The sequence below is a fragment of the Emydura macquarii genome, unplaced genomic scaffold (assembly GCF_026122565.2).
Source record: "Emydura macquarii macquarii isolate MOO-44397 ecotype Brisbane River unplaced genomic scaffold, CSIRO-AGI_Emac_v2 contig_737, whole genome shotgun sequence".
Lineage (NCBI taxonomy): Eukaryota > Metazoa > Chordata > Testudines > Chelidae > Emydura > Emydura macquarii.
The window spans coordinates 143,868-160,470 of NW_027130874.1; the positions used below are offsets into that span (position 1 = coordinate 143,868).

The 16,603-nt window shown below is 63.2% G+C and overlaps 1 protein-coding gene across 1 annotated transcript in view; it reads right to left on the bottom strand.

Moving 5' to 3' along the window:
- LOC137149372 (alpha-2-macroglobulin-like protein 1) overlaps positions 1 to 16,603 on the bottom strand; it is a 37,838-nt gene that overhangs the window by 3,094 nt on the left and 18,141 nt on the right. The window contains exons 10-31 of the mRNA XM_067542872.1: positions 16,047 to 16,156; positions 15,618 to 15,782; positions 14,821 to 15,051; positions 14,264 to 14,327; positions 13,993 to 14,138; positions 13,433 to 13,582; positions 12,280 to 12,510; positions 10,228 to 10,303; positions 9,069 to 9,195; positions 8,180 to 8,405; positions 7,790 to 7,916; positions 7,398 to 7,519; positions 6,800 to 6,851; positions 6,137 to 6,211; positions 5,558 to 5,734; positions 3,397 to 3,478; positions 2,968 to 3,124; positions 2,504 to 2,578; positions 1,862 to 2,021; positions 922 to 1,139; positions 443 to 658; positions 197 to 321 (exon numbers count right to left, since the gene is read on the bottom strand). Of these exons, the coding sequence (XP_067398973.1) occupies positions 197 to 321; positions 443 to 658; positions 922 to 1,139; positions 1,862 to 2,021; positions 2,504 to 2,578; positions 2,968 to 3,124; positions 3,397 to 3,478; positions 5,558 to 5,734; positions 6,137 to 6,211; positions 6,800 to 6,851; positions 7,398 to 7,519; positions 7,790 to 7,916; positions 8,180 to 8,405; positions 9,069 to 9,195; positions 10,228 to 10,303; positions 12,280 to 12,510; positions 13,433 to 13,582; positions 13,993 to 14,138; positions 14,264 to 14,327; positions 14,821 to 15,051; positions 15,618 to 15,782; positions 16,047 to 16,156 (3,112 nt within the window). The remainder of the gene's footprint in view (positions 1 to 196; positions 322 to 442; positions 659 to 921; positions 1,140 to 1,861; positions 2,022 to 2,503; positions 2,579 to 2,967; positions 3,125 to 3,396; positions 3,479 to 5,557; positions 5,735 to 6,136; positions 6,212 to 6,799; positions 6,852 to 7,397; positions 7,520 to 7,789; positions 7,917 to 8,179; positions 8,406 to 9,068; positions 9,196 to 10,227; positions 10,304 to 12,279; positions 12,511 to 13,432; positions 13,583 to 13,992; positions 14,139 to 14,263; positions 14,328 to 14,820; positions 15,052 to 15,617; positions 15,783 to 16,046; positions 16,157 to 16,603) is intronic.

Sequence of the window (16,603 nt, forward strand, 5' to 3'; positions counted from 1 at the left end):
AGCCCTTAGTGCCTGGTGCATTTCAAGGGGCCCCTGTCTCTGCCCCAAGCCCTGTGTGTGGATGGCTCCCCAGCGATTCCTGCCCAGCCCCGGCTCTGCAGTGGGGCAGTACTGCCCCAGCCATTCCCCCACTCCCTGCGGCCTGTCCCTGCCCCGGGCGCTCGGACCCAGCTGGGCTGGGCTCTAGGGCTCGTACCGGGCATGCAGGGTGAGGCTGAAGCGGGATGTGGCGTTCTCGGTGCACTCCTTCGGCTCCGTCTCCACCCGCAGGTCGAAGGTCGCGGGGCTCTTTGGGGGCGGCACATTGTAGCGCAGAGTCAGCTGGGAGAAGAGCAAGAGGGTTGGGGCAGAGCCAGGTGCCGTGGGGCCCCCGCCGTGGGGCAGTCCAAGGGCAGAGACAGCCACCGCTGGCCTGCTGGTCCCCAGGGGCCCCTGCACTCACCTGCACAAAGACACAGCCCTCGCCGCTGGCCCGCACCGTGTACCGCCCGGGGATCTCCTGCAGGGCCGCTCGCTGCAGCACCAGCCGGTTGGCGTTCTCCACGTGGAATTCCTGCCGGGCCCCGGCCTGGGAGCTCACTGTCACCGACACAGCCCCGCTCGCCCTGTACGTCAGGGCCGCGTATTTGGCCAGGGCCTGCAGCGCCACCACCGTGTCCTGGGGAAGGAGGGTCACCGAGCTGCTGTCACGCTCTGGGGACAGGAGCCTGGCTCAGTCTCACTGCAGCAGGATCGGGACCCGCAGGGGCGCTGACACCGGGCCCAGGCTCTCAGCCCCTAGGGCAGGGGGCTCTGCACCCAGGACCCCTCGCCCAGGAAGGGACCCAGCTCAGCTGCACAGATGCAGCCCCCAGGGGGCTCCTGGCCCCTTCCTCCCCCAGAGACCCCAGCACTGTCTTTGCCCCGAGGCGGGGGCGTTACCTGCGTGGATGCGAAGCCCCCGTAGGGGTTCTGCTGCTTGCTGAGCCAGCGGACGATCTGGGCGGCGGTCGCCATGTCGGCAGCAGACACGCTGGGCAGGGAGAGATAGGCCAGGAGCACGTATGCCGTCATCTCCACCTCGGCCGACGGGGCCTGGTTCCAGTAGGGCTCGGTGCTGGGCAGAGCCTTCACCTTCCGCTGCCAGTGGAGCTGTCCCCCTAGGAGAGGGGCCGATGGAAGGGCAGCCCCACGGCTGCAGTTACAACACCATGGGTCACGTCTCTGCTTTCCAAAGGGGCCCCAGGGGCTTCCCAGGCCAGAGGGACTCCTGCTCCCCACTGAATGCAGCCACCTCTGGGGCAGACACGGCAGCTGATTCTCAGCGCACAGGAGGGCTACACAAGTGTAACACGACGCCCCCAGCTGGGATGTCCCGCACCCAGGATGGGGGCTGGGATCCTGCAGCATCTCCCCAGGGCTCGGTTACGGCCCGTTCCCCTTGGGAGCTGCCTACGCGACGCTCTGCCCCGTGGGCTCTGAGCGCAACGGACCCGCCTCAGTCATGGCCACGGGCGCTTTAGCAGCTGGGTTGGGACATGGGGCTTTGCCCCTCTCGTTCTCAGCTCCAAGCCCCCCAGGCTGGCAGCAACCCAGCCTTGGCCCCTTTGCTCCGTGCACTGGGCCCTGGGAAATGGCGGGACGATCTCACTCCAGGTCTGAGGGGGCGAGTGTCCCCACAACAGCCCAGTGCGTCGGCCCCTCGCTGGCGCCCTCAGCAGAGACCATGGACTGACTGGGCCACGGGGACCCAGCTGCCCTGCCAGCCTGAGGAGTCCCCCGGGGCAGGGGGCACCCGGGTGGCAGGTCGTGGGCAGCTGGGCCTGGCCCGTGTCTGGAGGCCATCAGGCTGGAGAGCACGAGAGCGAGGCGCTGCCGGTACCGGTGCTGACGCTGTGCTGGGCCAGGCTCTGCAGACGGGCGCTCCGCAGCTCAGCGCTGCCCGCCAGCCCGAAGGCGTAGGCCAGCAGCGCCTGCGTGTAGAGGTCGCTGGTGTTCGAGGACTCCCGCAGGCACTGCAGGGCCCGGCTCACCATGGGCTCCTGGGACAGGGAGACACCGAACAGACGCCCCGTCAGGCTGAGCCGGCCAGAGGGGACCCCCCGCACCCGGAGCCTGTGAGTGCATCCCCCGGCAACCACCCAGTGGGCCCCTAACAACAACCCTCCTGTCAGCCGTCACCTCACCCTGATCGTCCCGCTCTGCCGCTACCCCCCCCCGGCGCCCCACAAGCCTCATCCAGATCCCCCCGAGCGCTAGACACCAAAACAGCCCAGACCCTCCACAAGCTGCTGAATTGTTCTCCTACCCCAACCCCACCGCGACTCCCCACATCATCCTGACCCCCATCTTGTTACCAACCCCCGCACTGACCCCACAACATCACCTCTCCCCTCTCCCCGTGCCAGCCCTCGCCACTGCCCCCAACGTTGCTCTGACCCCGCTGGGTACCCCCCAATCTCCGAACCCCAGCTCCCCTCCCAGCTCCCGGCCCCTCCCCTGGGAACACAGGGCTTGGCCTCACCGTGAGCGGCCGCCCCAGCTCCAGCAGCGCCGCCGTGATGTAAGCCGAGAGAGAGAGCTCCCCCACCACGCCGCCCTGCGGGGAGAGACACCGAGAGCCGGCTCAGCCGTGCCGTGCACCGCACTGCTAGATGGGCCACTGCCCAGGATAGGGCCATTGGGCCACCGCAGAACTAGGTCTGCTGCACTCGGCCTGCTGGACTTGGTCCCATCTGCTGCTGGGTCCCGTCAGGCCCATGTCGCTCCCAAGCAGCTGTCCCCAGTTCTGGCAGTCAGGGAGGCCACAAATTCCTTCCCCACAAAAAGCAGCTGATCCAGTCGTCCCGGCCATTCAGCCCTTGTTAAAAACCCAGGGAATCCCCTACACCTGAACTGCAGCAGCCACCTGCCATGGGGACATTCTCCCCCTTCCTCAGCGTGTCCTCTCCTCCCCCACCCCATCAGCCCGTCCCCCCAGCCTCCCACCTGCAGGGCGTTGTTCAACAGCTTCCCCACGCTCTGGAAGCAGCCGCTCTCCAGCTGGTGACGCTGCAGCCACTTGAGGGCGACCTTTAGGTGCTTCTCGTCGATGAAGATGAAGGGTCTGGCCTGGCCAAAGGACTTGAGGACGAAGGCCGTCAGCCTGAGCGGGGAGAGACCCGTTAGAGGGACTCTTTGCTGGAGATGCTGGGGGTCGGATGGGGTGCAGGGGGCCTGGCTGGGGTCAGCATTGTGGGGGATGAGCAGAGCTATCAGGGCAGCCAGGACGGGAACGGGGGGATTTCGGGTGCGGTACGTGGGGCAGAGCTGTGTGGAGAACAGGACTGGGGTAGCAGAGGGGCTGGGGTCAGGCTGCAGCCCACGTAGCTCTGCCCGCCCAGAGCCCTGACTCGTCTGCGCCATGCGGCCCCTCACCAGGTGTTGCCCGAGGCATCGCTCTTCCCAAAGGCGCTGTAAGAGCCGTCGTCGCGCTTATAGAGCAGCTGGCGCTGGTACCCTGCGGGGCGGGAGAGAGACAGCGAGTCCTGGATCCGCTCAGCCGCGGGGCTAGTATCCACCCCCAGCCTGTGCCCCGTGGGGCCCGCTAGCCTCCCCGACCCCACGACACTGAGACTCAGAGATTGCAGGGGATGGTCGGAATGGGGGGGATGGAGTTCAGGCTGAATAGGGCCCTGATCCCCCAAACCCTGCAGCACCCCCGACCTGGGGCTGGATCCCAACTGGCGCCCCTAGAGGGGAAAGTCCCGTCTCCCATTCACTGAAGCCCTGAGGCAAACAGTCCTTATGACTGTTGCAGCATAATTCCCAGCATGCCCACCCCTCGCCCCCCGCCCGCTCGATGCTAACAGTAAAACTGTGACCTGACCTTATTAGGCTGCAGCTGTTGTTGTCAGCATTTAGTTGTTATGCTGCTACCCCCTCCCCATTAGAAAACCGCCTACGCACCCCAGTGCCTATGTTGTTCACAGATGTCTTTGTTGCCCACCGATAACGGGCTATGTATCCAGTGCCATAGCAGCTCCACCCAAGGCCACATGCATCGTCATAGTCTGGCACGTACTAATGTATATCCCTCCTCCAATCCAGAGCTACTAAACTTATGTCGCATTCTCTAGTATAAAAAGGGGTACGCCCCATGCCCAAATTGAGAGAGCGTCTGCCAGCCTGATCACCTGGTCCGCCCCGCCTCTCCCGCTCCCGTACTCTGAGCGCGAATCGTGTAAGCCGGCCCGAGACTACGTTTCCGTACGGAAAGATATGCTGTGACTCCTTCCCCTCCCAGTGGTGTAGTCAGATATAGAAATTAACCCTTTTTTGTCTTTTTCTCAGCTTGGTTCATATAATAATCTTTTTAACTAAATATTAATTTGTGTAACCCCATATCCCTTAATAAAATATGTTGTATTATCTAACGGACTCATTATTGACTCTGGGGGATCATTAACCTGTCGGAACAATGACCTGGGCCTGGGCTGGAATCACAGAAGATGGGGGTTGGAAGGGACCCGAGGAGGTATCTAGTCTAACCCCCTGCTCAAAGCAGGACCAACCCCAGCTAAACCATCCCAGCCAGGCTTTATCAGGCCAGGCCTTAAAAACCTCTAAGGATGGAGATTCCACCTCCTCCCTAGGTAACCCATTCCAGTGCTTCACCACCCGCATAGAGAAAATGTTTTTCCTCATAGCCAACCTAGACCTCCCACACTGCAACTTGAGACCGTTGCTCCAAGTTCTGCCATCACTGAGAACAGCCTAGCTCCATCCTCCCTGGAACCCTTCCTCATGTAGTTAAAGGCTGCTATCAAATCCTCCCTCATTCTTCTCTTCTGCAGACTAAACAAGCCTAGTTCCCTCAGCCTCTCCTCAGAAGTCTTGTGCTCCAGCCCCCTAATCACTATGTTACCCTCCGCTGCACTCCCTCCAACTTGTCCACATCCTTCCTGTAGTGGGGGGCCCAAAACTGGACACAATACTCCAAATGCGGCCTCATCAATGCCGAATAGAGGGGAATAATCACTTCCCTCCATCTGCTGGCAATGCTCCTACCAATGCAGCCCAATATGCTGTTAGCCTTCTTGGCAACCAGGGCACACTGCTGACTCATATCCAGCTTCTTATCCACTGCAACCCCCAGGTCCTTTTCTGCTGAACTGCTGCCTAGTTCATCGGTTCCCAGTCTGTAGCTGTGGATGGGATTCTTCTGTCCTAAGTGCAGGACTCTGCACTTGTACCTGTTGAATCTCATTAGATTTATTCGGCCCAATCCTCCGGTCTATCTAGGTTGCTCTGTATTCTGTCCCTGCCATCCAGCGTATCTACCACTCCCCTCACCTTCATGTCATTTGCAAACGTGCTGAGGGTGCAATCCACCCCATCCTGCAGACCATTCCAGTTGACCAAAACTGGAACTGGTGCCCCATAAATGAGAGGGAAACGATCCCATTCCCTGACCCCCAGAGCCAGCCAGCGCCCTCCTCTGGGGCTGCATTGGAACCCGTGCCCTAGAGGTGGCATGGACAGGGCGGTCGCAGGTCCCCGGCCATGCCCTGGGGCCGTGGGGCGGGAGGACACTCACCGCTCTGGAGGAATCCCTGGGCCTTGTCTCTGATCTCCGGGCTCAGCTGCCCGCTCTTCTCCAGGTACTGCTGGATGTAGATGTTGGGAGCGAACCGGACCATGTTCTGCTCTCCGCAGCCGTAGGGCATGGCCAGCAGGCGGTCTATGTTCTGCAGAGCCATGCCCATCATGTCTCCTGGCACCAAGGGAGTCGGGGGAGCAGAGAATGACCAGGCTGCACAGCAACTGCCCCGTCCCCAACACCACGTCCCTGGAGCCCAGGCACTCGGGGGCCCAGCGCCCCCAGTTCAGACCAGGCCTGGTGGGTTTACATGGATACACAGTGATGAATAGGCCATGACACCAATGCCCTGGCACATGACATCACCGCGTGAGTCTATGGCCCCTCGCTGGGGCAGCACGAGGCCCTGGAGCACAGACTGCAGGGACCAGTCCTGCCCCGGCCCCAGGGACCCACTAGACCTCACTGGTCCTTTCCATCCGCGATGCCCCGGCCTCTGTGATCAGAGCGCTGTGCCCAGACGGGCTGGCCGAAGGGTCCGCGCCCTGGCAGGGATGGGGCAGGGGAATTCCTTACCCAGCACAGTCACGTGGGCCCGCTCGGACCCTGCCAGGACGTTCGCAGGCAGCTGCAAGGAGATTTCTTCGGAGGCTGTGTAACCCGAAGGCAAAGACACAACGTTCCAGGCCTGTCGGGAACCAGCCCCTGCCTCCAGCCAGTCAGATCCCTCCGTTCCTGACCCTTTGGGGCTCCCTCGCCCCATCACAGCCCCTCTCTCAATCCCAAGCTCCCCCGCCGTGGCACAGACGTCTCTTTGTGACCGAGGGCCGGGGGTATCAGCGCAGGGTCCTGGCTGCAGGACTCGGTCCCTCCCCAGGCCCCATAGAGCCGGTGTGACGAGCTCTGCAGGGAGCATCATACACATGGGGGGGGGGCCGCAGGGAAGAGGAGCTGGTACAACAAGGTCCCCGTGCGAGTCGGGAGCAGGAGCCGGCCGTGCTCGAGCCATCAGTCTATGGCCGATGTTCCCTGACTGCCCACGAGGGGCGCCCCTTCCCTGGGCAGCTGGTCCTGGCCCTGTCACAGGCAGGACACTGGCCTGGACGGTCCCTGGTCCGGTCCAGTACTGTCTGGTGGCTCCGGTGACCCTAGCTGGGCCGGCCAGCGCCGAGATACGGCTGAGGCGTCTCCCCGCGTTACTGACCCCCACGTAGCCCCGGACAGGCGCTGGGCTCCTACCTTCCTGGCAGAGCAGGGAGCTGTGCGACTTCTCCTCCAAGATCCCCCCCGGCTGTCAGGAAGGAGCATCAGACAGAAGATCAGAAGCATGGACTGTGCACGTCACAGCCTGACAGGGTCTGCTAGGTCAGCCAGTGCCCCCAGCCCCCAGCCAGGGCAGGATCATCCCCTACAGCCCGTGCTAGGGGGTCGTGCACATCCCGCTCTCAGCGCCCAGTGATGGGGCTCCCCCTTCCCCGCGGAGACTGTTCTCAGCCCAGCAGATCTCGCGGCTTCCTCCTCTGCACCGCGGAGCTTTCCTCTGCTAATTCCCCCTCCCCCTTGAACCGCTCCTGTGTCACTCCCGGCCGCCCCCCTGGGGTAACACCCGTCTCTGTCTGCCCCAGAGCTCTCCCGCCTTCTCCCTCATCTCGCTGTGGCGAGGCCGCGCGTTGGGGCAGTGCAGCTCGGGGTCAGGGACGCGGACGGCGCGGGGCTGGGGGATTATTTTCTGTGGCAGGTCACAAGAATCATCATCTCTGCCTCCAGCCAGCGGGGGTGAGACCCGGGCACCCGATCTCCCTCCGCTCTGCCCAGATGGTGCCGACCAGACACTGACCTGGACCAGCAGGGGCTTTATCACGGTGTCCACTCGCCCCTGGGCCGGCACCACGGCCAGCTCGTTGCCGCACAGCTCCTCGGTGCGCAGAGCCTCGGTGCTGACGGTGACGTTCACCTCCCCTGCGGAGCAAGGCGGGAGACGCCCCCTTAGACAGCCCCAGCACCCCTCCCCGCGGCAGAGAGACCCCGGGTAGGATACAGGACGGGAAGGGGGAGGAGAGAGAGAAAAGGGGAGGACAGAGAGAGAAGGCTGAGGGGGGGTTGATGGAGGGAACAGTGACTGTGTGAAATGACAAGTGCGGGGTAAGGGGATTCCCTGCTGGGGTGTCCTTCCCCCACCAGCCCTTCCCTTCCCCCCACGCCTCCAGCACCGGCCCCAGCGCCCCTTACCCAGGCTGCTCGCCGTCACCTCCCACTGGAAGGTTTTCCCTTCGTCTGCACAGAGGCAGCTGGTGTAAGCGCCGTCCTCGCCCGCCTGCACCTGGAACTGCGCAGACTGCGCCAGCGTCACCCGCACCTGTGGTACCCAACACGAGAGCCCCTTAGGGCTGTGGGGGACGCGCTCACACGTCCCAGCTCCAGGCCGAGACGTGCTCCTCTGGGGCTCAGGCCCCGCTCACCGCGATGTGCTGAGCCCAGTGGTCACATGGTTGCTGTGGAGCGTCCGGGTCACATCCAGGGACTGCCGGGGCCACTGGTCGGCCTGCGTCACGGCCCAGCCCCCAGCCCCAGGTCACCGGCCCCAGCAGCTCGAGCAGCTCAGCCTCGGGCGCCGCTCACCGTGATGCACTGCTGCAGGTAGTTGAAGACGGTGGCCTTTAGGGTGAAGGTCTCTCCCCGGACCACGGAGTACGGCAACGCCAGCTCCACAAAGAAGGGTTTGAAGGCCGTGACGGTGGTCGTGGGGGAGAGCCCAAAGCCCATCTCTGCCGTGCAGAACATCCCGGCTTTCCACTCCGTGATGGTGTCAGGCAGCGAGACTGGGACGTCCATGGAGCCCCCCTCGCTGGGCGGGACGGACACAAACAGAGCGTCAGACACACGGCCAACCCGTGGGAAGTGCCCATGAGCACAGCCATCAGAGACGTCCCTGCCCGACCCTCCTCTGGGCTGGGGCCCTGGGGCCGCTTGCGCAGAACAGGCCAGTCCCAGACATCAGAGGAAGAGCTGTCGGTGCCCCCATCTCATCCCCTCCTCCGCCCCACACCAGCTAGTGCAGGATCCTTCCCTGCCCTGGGCTCTCCGGGCTGGGTTCAAACCCCTCCCACGTTCTCAGCGCCGCAGCTCCCGGGCACTGCGTGGGACTGAAAACACCACGAAGGGCAGCGCGTCGGGACCCAGACGGGATCCAGGGAATGGCTGGGGCGGGGCTGGGGAGAACCCTGCTCTGCTGGCCATACGCAGGGTCACGGGGCTCCCCGGCCTCCCAGCCCTCTCCCCCCTCTGCGGGTTTGTCACATCTGTAAAGAGATGAATCCCACGGCCCAGGGGCTTTTTATTCCCTGCTGCTGTGCTGGGTTCCTCTCCGCTGGCAGCAGGGTGCAGGACCCAGCCCCACGCGGGCAGCCAGCCCTGCCCAGCAAGTGCGCCACAGCTGGCAGCCGCTGCCTCAGCGGGTCTGGCCTGGAGTCCGCTCCGTAGGGAAGGTTTGTGACAGCTCCTCACTCACCCCACGGGGACCAGGTCCCACAGCCAGGTCTCTGGGAAGTACGCACATGGGGCTGGCTCCTCCAGGATGCTGGGTTCTGGCACTGGCAGGACATTGCTGAGTGTGACCCCTCCTGCAGCTCCAACGCCTATAGGAACGTTATCAAGGATCATGAGTGATAAAGATACAAAGGGGGTTGAGGGAAGCTCACATTGGGGCACATCGAAGCAAGGACGCACGTGTGTTTGCAACCGTCTAGATTGTTTCATTTCACATTTCAGGAAATGGACGTGGGAATTTGGAGCTCTGAGAACTGACCCGTGCCCGTGCGTGACCTGAGCGGGGAGCAGCCAGTGGCAGGGCTGGGGTTTGGGGGGGTCTGGCTGGGGGTGCCCTACGGGCAGCACACACCAGTGGGCTCAGCATGTGGGTGGGAGCCAGGGACACCTGCGCTCAGTCCCAGCGTTGCCCCTGAGCAGCGTCAATCCTACGCTGCACTCCCAGAGCCCGTCACACACAGACGCTGGCCAGGCAGGTAGAATCATTAGCCACACTCAGCAGCTGGCAAATGGAGCCTAGCGCGGCTCAGGGCATTTCTACTGCATCGAGGGGCATCGCAGGGCCCATGTGATCGCCTCCATGACCAGCCAGCCTGACTCACATCCCAGGGCAGCGCGTGGGGCTGGCGTTAGAAACGCCGTCATTGTCCGAGTGAAGCGAGTGTGTCTGGGCTGGAGTCGCCGAGAGACAGGCAGGGAGTCTGGCGATGCCACGATCACCCCCACGTGGCGCAGTGTGATTAGAATGGGCATCGGGGTGGTGCCCGCAGGAGGCTGGGCTCCATTTCCCCGACAGGCAGGTGCAGGCCCAGGCTTGGAGCCGCCAGTGGAAGGGGAGGAGCAGAGCTGAACGGGAAGGGTCAGATGATCACGTCTGCCCAGCTCCCGCTGAGAACAACGGCCAAACCCCCCATCCCTGCCCCACTGAGAACAATGGAACTGCCCAGGGCAGAGTCAGAGCCAGGATCTGAACCCAGGTCCCAAGCCTGGCCCACGAGCCCCTGGGGCCGTCTCCTCTGAGAGGGCGTTTGGAATTGCTAATCAAGGGGATGGAAGCTCCTGGCCCCACTGCCATGGTGAGGTGAATGCAGGGCCCGGCGCGCCAGCCGCATCTCTCATACCATTAGAAAAAAATGAGTCTCCATATTCACAGAGCTTCCTGGTGTTGGCATTGGTGAGAATTTTCAAAGCCGCATCCTGGGAGAGAAGGACGACGGAGGAAAAAGCATCAGGAGCAGGAGAAGCACTGGAGGCGGCGCGATGCCCTTTGTCAGTGTCCATTGAAATGCTAAATGCTCACACAGCAACAGAGCGATACAGGAGCAGAATTCACTGAGACAAGGGCCGTGCCCAGCACCCTACAACTGGCTTAGCAAAGGGGAATGGTCAGTATTTTATATATGGGGAAACTGAGGTACAGGGTCACAGAGGTCAGAGATGGGAAAGACCCATCGTCTCCTCTCTCCACCCTCTCGTCCCGCTGGGCTGGGCCAGGACTGTCCCTTACACCACTTCTTCCCAGGGTTTTGGCTTTAGCGTTAAAAGTCCCAAGCATGGGACCTCCTCCAGAGACGATTCCAGCCCCTCACATCTCCCGGTCGGGAAGTTATCCCGTGACATTTCCCCGTGGCTGGATCCCATTGCTCCTCGCTCTGCCCCATGACGGGCCCTGTGGGCCGGAGGCTGGGACACTGGGCTGGAGTCAGGACACCTGGGTTCTGTTCCTCCCTCAGCACCGACCTGCTGGGTGACCCTGGGCCGGTCCCATCTCCCCTGTTCCGCCCCCTCCCTTTGCCTGCTCAGACTGGGAGCTCTTGGGGGCAGGGGCCGTCTTACTCCGGTGCTGCCCGGCCATACGCAGCCTCCTGGCAGGACAGGCCGAGCCATGGGCCATTGCATGGTTGCCGCCTGACCAGGATCCCAAGCCCTGGGGAGGCTGCCGTCACTCAGAGCAGCCCCCAGCTGGGCCAAGAGCCCTGGTCTGCTGGCTCCCAGGGCTTTGGAAGAGGGTCGTCCATCCCTCCCCTGGCGGGGCAGGATGCCAGTGGCTCTCGAGGATGTGACTCCAGCTCCTGATGCTGGCGGGTCTGTTCACTGCAGACGCAGGGCGAGATCTGCAAAAGGGGACGTGGGCTCCCAACTCCTCTTAGCTTCAGTCCCTGAACCCCTGCTCCCATCCCCCAAGTTGCCCCTCCCCATCCCCTCTCCCTCTCCTTGCCCCCTGTGCACATTTCACTCAGTTCCCTTCCACCTCCTCCTCCTCCTCCAGGCTGCCTGGTAGGGGCAGGGGTGCAGTGGATGCGCTGGAGGCACCGTCTCCGGGGGCTCCGTTTCCACACCCAGAGGCGCCGTAGCTCCCGCTGGCTGGGAGCAGCAATTTCAGGAAAACCAGCTCAGGTCCTGCAGCCCCGGACTGGAGCAGGCTCAGTCGCTCAGGGGGAAGGTGCGCGCAGGCCGGTCGGCACCTGGCCGGGGATGGAGCCTGCTCAGTGCAGAGGGATTCCTTGGAGAATAACGCAGCCAACTCCAAGCCCTGCTGCCTGTGGGCTCGGCCACTTCCAGGGCTTCCCAGTCAGCCAAAGGGGGCTGAATTTCACGGGGAAGGCAAAGGGCACCTCCCTGACCCCCGGCGACCTCCTGGCCAAGGGTCTAGTCTCTGCTCCGAGGCAGGGAGCTTCTCAGTCAGTTTATTTTATCGTGGTCAAACGAGTGTTTTCCCCTCCTCCCCGGCTGAGCAACTGCTGAGCTGCTTTAGCTGAAACGTCTCAGAAAGTTCAGCCTGAGGCAGACGCCTGGCTCGGGACATTTCAGACCCAACCGTTTCTGTCTGAGAAAGTGACAAGAACTGAAAACTTGTAACCTGTAACGGGAAGTGCCAGGCACCCGTAACTGGAGATGTAACATCCCAGTGCCCAGGAGTGGGCGGGGCAGAGCACCCCTGCTCTCCGGATATGCCAGGGGAGCTGTCCCAGGGCCCAGGCCGTGTCTGGAGGTGGCTGGTGAGGTGTATCCCAGGTCTGAGTTTGCTAGGAGCATCCCTGGGGACCATTAGAGCCGGCCAGAGCGTTAGGCTGGGACATCGCCCCTGGGTGCCAGCAGCCCTGGGTGCATTGGAGCCATTTTAGTCCTTGCAGGCTAGAAAGCAGCGTGAGATACGGCCAGGCTTAACCTACCTTAAACAGGCTGAAGGGGTCACGCAGATGTGGAGTCCAGCTGCTAGTCCACCTTCTTGGTCTCAGGCCATAGTACATCGGGGAATTATGGAGGGTAAGATATGGAGCTCTCTGACCTGCATGACCTGCAGCTCCTGGCTGCCTATGGACATGTGAACAATGAGGTGAATCAGGGTCTCGAGCCGCGGCGGGATAGTCTCCTTGCAGAAAATGGGGGAGGACGTCATAGACCTAAAGGTAACAACAGCCAACGTCAGCCACGAAACAGAGACACGAGCTACCCCAGGGCCAACCGCTGCCCCTCCCCTCACTCACGCATCACCCCCCAACCCGCCCCGATCGCCCCCGCCTCATCCCCAGCCTGGACACCCCCCCCACCTGCCCAGCCCCCACCCCCCGCAGGGGCCTCTCCCTGCACCTTCCCCACACCCAGCCCTGAGAGAGGGACCCGCGGATCCCAACGCACTAGGAGAACCTGTGGGGGGAAGGGCAGGTGCCCCCTCTCTCTGTGGGGCTCTTAGCACCCCCTCCCCCACTCTGTCTGGATCACGGGGGATCCCCGTCAGGAGCTGCCCTAGGGCGGCAGCACACAGGGACGTGTGGATCACCTCTGGCCCACTGAGTCCTGTCCCTGCTGCCCCACAGGGCTTAGGAGGCTTCACTGGCCGTGTGCAGAGCCTGGGAGCCCCTGACGGTAGCGCCAGCGCCAGGCCGAGTGCGATTCCTTCTCACCACCCAGGCAGGGCCAATCCTGGGTCCCGGGGGAAGCTGGAGCCTCCCACAATGCACCTGGCCAGCTGTCCATGCTGTACCTGGGGAGCAGGAAATTCTCCTGCCCCTGCCCCGGGACCAGCTCTGCCCTGGAGAGCGAGCTCCGCTTCCCGGCCACTGCCTCAGCTCTGAGCTCCCTGTTCCCAGCCAGAGCCGGGTGGGGGTGCCGGGAGGGGGGCACTGCAAGGGCTGATGGGAGAACAGGCAAGGCAAGCAGGGACCACACAGAACTCGGGGTGTCAAGTGCCATGGGAGCAGCCCTGAGATCGGGGAGAGGCGGCCTGGAGGGCCCGTCCCCCAGCGGCCCCGCGTCACCCCTGCCTGCGATGGGGGGAGGACTTGTCGAGGGGCCGGGCGAGTGGCCGAGTTGCTCTGGACTCACCGTGTCCACGCTAAGCTCGGCCTCGGGCTTCATGAGCAGCACACTCTGATCCACGGCGCGGACGGCGCACAGGGACCCGGGGGCAGCCTGCACCCGCAGCTGCAGCTCTGAGCCCGGCAGGGCCCGGTCCTGCGAGAAGGCCAGCTTCACCTGCGGGGGCAAAGGGCGTCACGTGGGGGGAGACCCCAGGGGAGGAGGAGACAGTCCAGGGCAGGGCAGGGGCAGGGGCCCAGCTGTGGGCACCCAGGTCGCTCTGGCCCAGGCCCCGCTGGCAGAAGGGCTGGTGCTTTGGGAGTCGGGGCTGGGGGCTGAAGGGGGGTGTTGAGGCAGCCCAGGCTCATTCAGTGCCCCTGTGGGCGGCTCATGGGGCTGCAGTTGTTTCTAGACACGCCGGGCAGCGTGCATGGTGGGGGGAGATGGGGCAGCAACAACCCTGGTGCTGCTGTAAGGCCGGGGAAGGGAGGGGCCGAGGGCACCAGCCATGCCCCTAGTCAGGGCTCCAGCTGAGGAGCAGGGTACGATTCCCCCCCAGAGTCTCCTCTGCCCCGAGCCCGGCTCACCTTGTTTGGGAGGCACTTGGCCACGCGCAGCAGGGCGCTGTCGGCAGCCATCTCTCCCTCGGGCAGCACCGTGTAACCCAGCACCTTGGCAGAGGGCGCCAGGTCGGCGCCGACGGGCAGCTCCACAGAGAAGGAGCCCTTCAGCCCTAGGGAGCGTGGGAAACACACAGGGGACGTCAGGCCCAGCCGGCAGAGCCCCTCCCCCAGCCAAGCCCCTGCCCAGGGGCTCAATCCCCCGTCACCCCTGCGCAGACCCTCCCCCACCACCTACCAGCCCCCGCTCTGAGGTCCAGCCCCTTCTGGAGGGTCCTGGCGATGGCTCCCTTGGCCACGACCTGCGGAGGAGGAGATGGAGTCACGGAGCTTACGTGGGGCTGGCCACGCAGGATTCAGGGCAGGGTGCAGCCTCTCCCCCCATGCGCTGAGCCCGCAGAGGTGGGGTGGGCGGGGGGAGGACATTCAGACACCAGCAGCCTGGGGCTGGAGTGGACCCAGCGCCTCTTGGAGGAGAAAGTCCCGTATCCCGGTGCCCAGCCCCCCGGGGTAGCCAGCCCCAGCTTTGGAGCCAGACTGGAACCAGAACCTCCTCGTGGGGAAAGGGGAGATGCCCCATCCTGATCTAGCCCAGCCCTCGTCAGTCACAGGGACTTTCTGTTCCCTGCTGGTCTGTCATGGCTCACAAGATGGATTGCACACCTCGCGCTGTCACACACACACACACACACACACACACACACACACACACACACACACACACACACACACACACACACACACACACACACACACACACACACACACACTTTAGTCTCCCAGGATGGGGCTCACCAGGAAGATGAAATCCAGGCTCTCGGACCCGTTCCCCAGCGACTCTCTAGCAAAGACGTAATCCACCTGCAGCTGCTGGGCCCGGTCGCAGGGCAGCTCCCCTCCCAGCGAGCGGATCTTCAGGAAACTCTGGCTCTTGGAGTAGAAGGGCTCCAGGTGATGAATGGCATCCCAGTAGCTGGGAGAGACTCTCTCATCCACAGAGCTGGGATCCTCCTTCGTGAACTTCCCCTGTGGGACGCAGAGAGCGATGGGGATCGCCGGGGGCAGGCGCCCGGCACAGGACAGGAAAGCTGCCAGGCAGGGCGGGCTCTGATGCTGCTGACTGAGCTCGCCCTCAAGGCCCCACGCCCTGCGTCCGTCAGAGGGACGACGGAAAGCCCCAGGGGCTCGAAAGCGGCAGCCATAGCGGCAATGCAGCCCCTGAGCTGCTGGGCCCAGCGCCAATGCCTCATACACAGGGCGAAGGTGCCAGGGCAGCGCGCAGGGGGCGACCGTCCTAGCCTAACCCCACCACAAACATTAAGGAGAAGACAAGTGGGGCACTGAGATGCCGTTTGTGACACCCACTGGTGGCTGTGCTGGGGGTTCTGCCCCTTCCCCACCCGGCGTCCGTCCTGCTATTCAGCCTGAAGGCTCTTCGGGGCAGGGACGGTTTGTGCGTACAGCGCCTAGCACAATGGGGCCATGATTCTGGCTTCTCCTTAGGCACTACCGAAATAAACATCATAAATCACAGAAACAAGAATAGAGGCAGGAGAGCAGGGTCCCCTCTGGGCCTCGGATCCCGTCCCTACCATCAGAGTGACCTTCTCGGTCCAGCCGGAGGTGTCCAGCTCGAAGGAGGCTCTGCCAGACTCGTCTGTCAGGAAGGTCTGGTTCTTCTGCACGTCTCCATAGGAAACAAAGAGCTTCAGCATCTCATTCTTCAGCCCAGAGCCGTCTGCCGCCTTCAGGAGCATCTGAGTCGAGAGAGAAAGGGGGAGACGCACAACTCTGGGGTGCAGCCTCCTTGGAGAGGGCAGGCCTGGAACAGCCGGGGTCCTGGAGGTCAGGATTGAGTGGTGTAGGCAAAGCTGGGATGGGGCAGGCACAGGACTGGAATAGCTGAGTGTGCTGGGGGCAGGATTGGGGGCCACCAGGGCAGCTGGGATGGTTATGGGGGCAGGACTGGAATAGCCGTGGTTGCTGGGGTGAGCACTGAGGGTTGCTGGTAATCTCATTACCTTGCCAGTGTAGGGGATCCCAGTCTTGTAGATAGCATCAGCTTCCTCAAAGGTCACAGTAAGGATTTCAGACACGATGGTGCAACTCTTGGTCCCGTGGAGCTCCACGCCTAGCAGAGAGGGAGGGATGATAGGAGGAAGGTGTCGGGAATAACCCGAGTTCAGGCTGCGGCCTGCATCCCAGTGCTGATTTCCCTCCACAGCAAGCCGCCCAGCCGTTTCTCACCCCTTTAGTGTGGGACTGGAGGGCGCAATTCCGGGGAGGATTTGGAAGGTTAAACTGGGGCCAGAGAAGGATTTTCCTGGAGAATCTGGAAACTAGAAAATTTAGATTCACCTTTCCCTGGGGCTCAATCCCAAACCAGCCCCGTGACATTGGCTGGCAGGGTCTCCTGGCTCTGTGGCCCTTTTCCCAGCAGAGGGCTCTTTACTGAATGGCCCCAGAGCCGGCCCCGCTCACAGGCCCCTCAGCACAGGGGCGTGCCCCCAGAAAGGCTGTTTTCAGCAGGGCCGAGGGACCCGTTGCCGTTCTGGACCCGCTCTCCTCCAGCTACTTC